The sequence below is a fragment of the Lissotriton helveticus genome, chromosome 11 (genome assembly GCF_964261635.1).
Source record: "Lissotriton helveticus chromosome 11, aLisHel1.1, whole genome shotgun sequence".
NCBI lineage: Eukaryota > Metazoa > Chordata > Amphibia > Caudata > Salamandridae > Lissotriton > Lissotriton helveticus.
This window is the reverse complement of record NC_136072.1, coordinates 527,300,086-527,306,085: the sequence shown is the minus strand read 5'-3', so window position 1 is coordinate 527,306,085 and position 6,000 is coordinate 527,300,086. Positions and strand designations below refer to the sequence as shown.

The 6,000-nt window shown below is 44.3% G+C and overlaps 1 protein-coding gene across 1 annotated transcript in view; it reads right to left on the bottom strand.

Annotated features, from left to right (window-relative positions):
• Window positions 1–1,627: 1,627 nt before the first annotated feature.
• Window positions 1,628–6,000, bottom strand: part of LOC144791485 (gamma-glutamyl hydrolase-like) — a 144,409-nt gene continuing 140,036 nt past the window's right edge. The window contains exon 9 of the mRNA XM_078666179.1: window positions 1,628–2,185. Coding sequence (XP_078522305.1) covers window positions 2,067–2,185 — 119 coding nt within the window. The 3' untranslated portion in view covers window positions 1,628–2,066. The remainder of the gene's footprint in view (window positions 2,186–6,000) is intronic.

Sequence of the window (6,000 nt, the reverse complement as noted above, 5' to 3'; positions counted from 1 at the left end):
CATGCGCGGACCGCACCCCCTCTGCAATATGAAAATGCCGTTATATCCTTTTTCCAGGACTTCACGCAATTGTTGCAAAGACAACGTCGAACGTTCATGGCTGTCAAGATGAAGCTCAGGGAGAGGGGACTTAAATATGCAATGATGTTTCCGGCTTGTCTCCGTGTGGAAGTGGAGGGACGGGCATGGTTCTTTGATAATCCGGCAGTGGCTTCGGACTGGCTGGACAGCTGAATCGACAGCGGTCCAGGAGGGAGGAGCGGGGACGGCGATCTGGAGTCGCAAGACCGAGGATGAGAATTGCTAGGTGCCGTTGTTTTCCACACAAACTCACTCAGGTAACGGGGTCCTGGTGGCCCCACAGCTGGACATAGTCTCACCATGTTCCGCCTCACTCCGGGGAAGCTTCATAGACGGCCCAATTGGGGACAATTGATTCAAAGAATTATCCGGGGGATGGGGAGACGGAGTGTTGGCGTCCCTCCTCTTTTCTACTTTTAGTTGTTTCTTAGTATCAGAATTTGGGCGACAGGCACTTTGCCAGTTTGGTATGGGCAGTTAAAAGTCCAGAGGGCAGGGAAGCGGGTTGTTGGACGGTGGGTTTGAAGGGGTTTTTCTTTGTTCTTCTCATTTACGCCCGATTGCAGGCACGGCGAATGCACAAAAGACTTTCTACATTACCAATGCACACACACTGGGATAAAAGCATTAACATTTTAAGTTGGAACGTCAACGGGCTTGGGGACAAAGTTAAGCGGAGCATTGTTCTGCAATATATTAAGAAACAGGGCCTGGATGTTGTGCTTCTTCAAGAGACACATCTTATGGGTCACGCCTGTAGAGCGATGAACAGGAGCGGATATAAACTAGTGGCGCACCCAGGATTCACGAATGGCTCCAGAGGGGTGAACATTATGGTAAAGAACACATTTCCTCTTAGCGTAGACTCCACCTGGGCTGATGACAGGGGTCGATATGTAGGCATCACTGGGTCCTGGGAGGGACGGGTCCTCACACTGTTGTCTGTTTATGTCCAAGACCCATGCGGCGCATCAACGCGTGGTATCTTCAATACCAAACCTTTGTCCAGACACTATAGACAGAGCTCCAATCCTACTTCCTTCATAACTCCGGAACGGTGGCCTGAGTGAGCACACAATGGTCTGCCAGCAAAGCCACCATTCGTGGATTTGCAAAACACTTAGTCAGGCAGCGGGACACAACTTTTTGGAATGTAAGATTCATTACGAAGGACCCGTTGTTAAAAAATAACAATACACCACATACAATAAATTGATTTTAAAACAAAATATTCTAAGCTCTAGAGTCGTTTGTCCTAGCCTGTGGTCCACTGACTCCTGGAGTTCCAGATTGTTTAGAAATTAAATATTAGCAGAATAATAAAGTAAATAGAAAAGCAAAATTGAAAGTTTTAAAACCTGCTGCAAATGTGAAGGAATTAAACATTTTAAAAATGGAATTAGCATTCTTACCTTGATTTGTAGGAGCAGCAAAAGTAGAGCAAACTGAATCTAGTTTGGAAAATTGGTGTACTCAACTGAAGTGCAGTGGTATACTCGGCAAAAAGAAAGCATGCATTAGGAGAAAAAATGACAAAGTGATATGCTAGAGTCGAATATTTCCCTTCATGTTTTTGAAATAAAACAACATTTTGACAAAGTCCAACCTTTCAATTACATTTTCCACATTTGCATTTTTTGTTTGTTTGTGCAGTATAATAAATAGTTTATAGTTTGTATATTTGTTTGATGCATACTTGTTTCTGTATTTTTTAATATAGATTTGAGGTTCAATTCACTTAAATTCCATAGGCTGTGTGCACGGCTTCAAGAAATAATTCAGTGGAGGTCAACAGTAGTCAAAAAGTTAAGAACCGCTGCTCTAGAGCACAAAGAAGTAACAAGGTTTTCCTGTATCTTATTCCAGGAAGCAGATGAAGACAGTAATCCATAGCAATGTAGATCACACCGTGACTCTTGGGATGTGGACGTGCAGGTGCATTTCTGGGTCTGTGTGAAATTTAAGTCTCTCACTTGACAATACTTCTAGAAAAAGTACACCTGCTCATAGGCTGTGAAGTTCTCCACATACACAGGCTGGAAGTTGTATATGAGGGCAGCTTCCTCTTCTTCTTGGTTGGCAAATTGGTGAGAGCTCTTCCTGGCTGTAAATAGAGGACACTGTGGTTAGGATGAGCATTTACTTTCACTTGTGATACCTTTGGTCTTTAAAAGGTGACGGCTGCCTTGAAAATATTGAATCATTGAAAATCATCATTTCGTTCTTTATTTCGATCGAATAGATCATAAAAGATTGCATCCAAAGTTTAAAAAAGTACACTTAGTTAATACAGGTTCATTCAACAATGGTTTAAAAAATAACATTACAGATTTCATCCTATTATACAGAATCAGGCAGTTACAATAGTTTGCCTATCATAAATCACGAGTCAGATTTAAAATATCGTAGATTGAATGCACTGTATTTCAATTAGATGTCAACAAAACATGAAATTGTTTTAAAACTTATACCGAATCTATGTCAAAGTGCGTGCAGCGAGTACGTATATGCCACATCGCAGTTAAGAATTTGGCTACCGCAAACACAATCGGGGGTGATACGTCCGTCTTTAGTATTCTATAAGCGGGCAAGTAATGCCTGGTCTCTAATTAGTTCGTATGTCATGGCTCCAAAACAACACTTGTTAGACAACTCATAAAACCTAGCTACAAACTCATTTATAGTCTCATGATGGCAAGTCCTGGTGACTACCGGTAAATCAAACAGGTCATTTCATTGGCTACTCTTGGACGTCTTGTACGTTAACCCATTACCTTATTGAATAAACCTCCAATATAATTGTCCCCAATAGAAATTGGCGTGGTTTCAATTATTTCATTGTTTTGTCATTAATTCTTGACTGCATGTATATCTGCTGACTTCGCTATGGGATGTCTATGCTATGCATCCTGCAAACATTTAGGTATGTTATACACCACATTAAGGCAGAGGCATACAGAGCTTGTCATAGCAAGGTATATGCCAGTTGGGAATGGTGAACAGAGCAGGCACTTCAAGAACACAGGCAAGGAACACAGTACAGGCAGGGACGAGAAGACACAAATTAGGTGCCTCCCCCAGCAGCAAATGGGGTACAAGAGGCAAAAGGAGGCATAGGCAGAAATGCACAACCAGGTTATGGAGGCACAGGAAAAATAATAGCAAGTAAATAGGCAAATAAGGAGCATCCTTTTAACTTTGCCAAAGCTTGATTACTTCTTGAAGAGTTATATGGAGTGCCGTGTCAAGATCGGGAGCCATTACATAGAGTCTGGGGGGGGGGGGCATTACCTTGAAAACGTTCTTTAATGTGTTCGTTGTAAAATGTGGACAAAGGAAATCAGACTTCGAACCCCAATTGACAAAACCAACACATTTGTCTGGCCAAAAAACTACCTGTCCCCTTGTTTTCTTCTTCGCCTAAAAAAAATAACTTCTTACTGCTCAACGCTATGATAGTACACTAAACCCCAGCAGGGTAAAGTCCTTCACGGATATCAGGCACCTTACGCCTGCTTCCAAAAGCGGTTAATAGTTCCATAGAGAAAGTTACGGAAACATTTTAAAAGTGAATTGGACTTTAGGCTTATGTGAGTGTCCTCAGGGTGCACAAGCAGGAGAAGGAAAGGGAATGTCTACTGGACAGAACATGCCAGCACTAAATGGAAAACTGAGATTTCATGCACTGTGGGTACAAGAGTAACTAATAGCTTGATGAGGGATAACATAGCTACATTTAGAACTAGGTAACCCATTGACCAGTGTTGACAACCAAACTGTTCAGTATTGCATCCTGGGATAGTGAGACTTGTAGTTTCATAGGCCTTTAAAGGGTGAGGGGCTAAACCCACAACATAATTACAGCTTTTGATAAAAAAAAAAAAGTCACACTGAATGAACTTGGAAGCAACTGGCAGCCATACAGAAAGAGACGCTTTAGGCAAACTTGTTAAAAACACAGTAAAATCATGAGTGCCAGTTACACCAGTAAATCTGAACATAAACTCTGACCTGTGCATCCACTGCTGTCACATATCTGCCAACCTATAAACAAATTTCACCGTGTGAGGAGGGGGCGTAGTCTAGGAGGGATCAGAGCTTCGGCCAAGAGCTATCTCAAAGGCACTTTGCCCGCCACCAATGCAACCACCCGCTCCCCCCCCCAAAACAATTGTGAGGCAAGCTCCTTACAGTCTCGCATCAAACAAAATGGTTCTGAATATCCGACCGCTAGGAGGTGATGGTGGAGGGACAATGGCTGGGAGAAGAAGCTGAACAGCACCAAAGAACAAGCAGAACGAAATAAAAAACAAGCAGGATGGAGCACGCCACGTCATGCATAAGAAAATAAAGGCAGCGCATGCTTTATGCTGATACCCCAAGCCCGGGAGATGTGTGTGCGCGTGCAAAAAAATAATAATTTTAAAACACGCGAGTGGTGACCAAGTTGTGTGCCTCAGGCGCTAAAGCTGGCGGCTGCGCTCCTGCACGCAAGCTCTAGGCCACAGTGGTGCCATATTCTGTAGCCGTAACTAAAAGTCTCACCAGAGCGGCGCATGCGCTGGCTCAGGCAAGACCTAAAAAGGGGATGGCCGGGGCTTAACTAAGAAACTCTTGACAACGGGCTAAAGCAGGGATGTGTACTGGCACCCAGCTTATTCAACATCTACACCGCCGACATAGAGAGCAAACTTTGTCTAACTCAGGACAACGCTCCCAAGTTGGGAAATACCCCAATAGTTAGCCTGCAATATGCGGACGACATCATGTTGCTCTCCCAAACGCCTCTTGGTTTGCAGCAGCTGACCTCCCAACTAGCGCTATACACCTCAAAAGAACAACTAATAATCAATTTTTAAAAATCGCACATTTTGTGCTTCTCCAGTACCCATAAAAACGTCCTAAATTTGTTTGTAGGATAAATTCCAGCAATCTTATCTCAGAGCTCTCACAGCCCATACAGCTCTCACAGCCCACACAGCTCTCACAGCCCACACAGCTCTCACAGCCCACACAGCTCTCACAGGCCCCACAGCCCTCACAGTCCTCACAGCCCAAACAGCCCTCACAGCCCTCACAGCCCACACAGCTCTCACAACCCACACAGCTCTCACAGCCCACACAGCTCTCACAGCCCACACAGCTCTCACAGCCCACACAGCTCTCACAGATCTCACAGCCCACACAACTCACACTCTCACAGCCCACACAGCTCTCACAGCCCACACAGCTCTCACAGCCCACACAGCTCTGGCAAAGCGAACAAGCACTGGCAAAGACAATAACGGCAGCAAACAAACACTGGCAAAGACAATAACGGCAGCAAAGAAACACTGGCAAAGACAATAACGGCAGCAAAGAAACACAGGCAAAGGCAATACCTGCAGCGAAAAAAACACTGGCAAAGATAATACAATCAGGGGGGCAGGGGCACGAAAAACGGCACAATCAGGGGACAGAAGGCCCAACAAACGGCACAATCAGGGGGCAGAAGGCAAGAAAAAACGGCACAATTAGTGGGCAGAAGGCAACAAATACGGCACAATCAGGGAGCAGAAGGCAAGAAATACAGCACAATCAGGGTGCAGAAGGCAAGAAATATGGCACAATCAGGGTGCAGAAGGCAAGAAATACGGCACAATCAGGGGGCAGAAGCCAAGAAATATGGCACAATCAGGGGGGCAGAAGCAAGAAATACGGCACAATCAGGGGGGCAGAAGGCAAGAAATACGGCACAATCAGAGAGCATATTGCTCCGGTCCAAAAATCAGATCCCTAGGGCTGCTCAGGTGGTCCCACAAGGATATTAACATATTTAAACGTTATCCGCTAAGAGAATTAGCATTTTAAAAACCTTGCAAATTCACTGAAAAAAACATAGGTTTCAGGCCTTATTTAGTTAGGAATTAGCATTTAAAA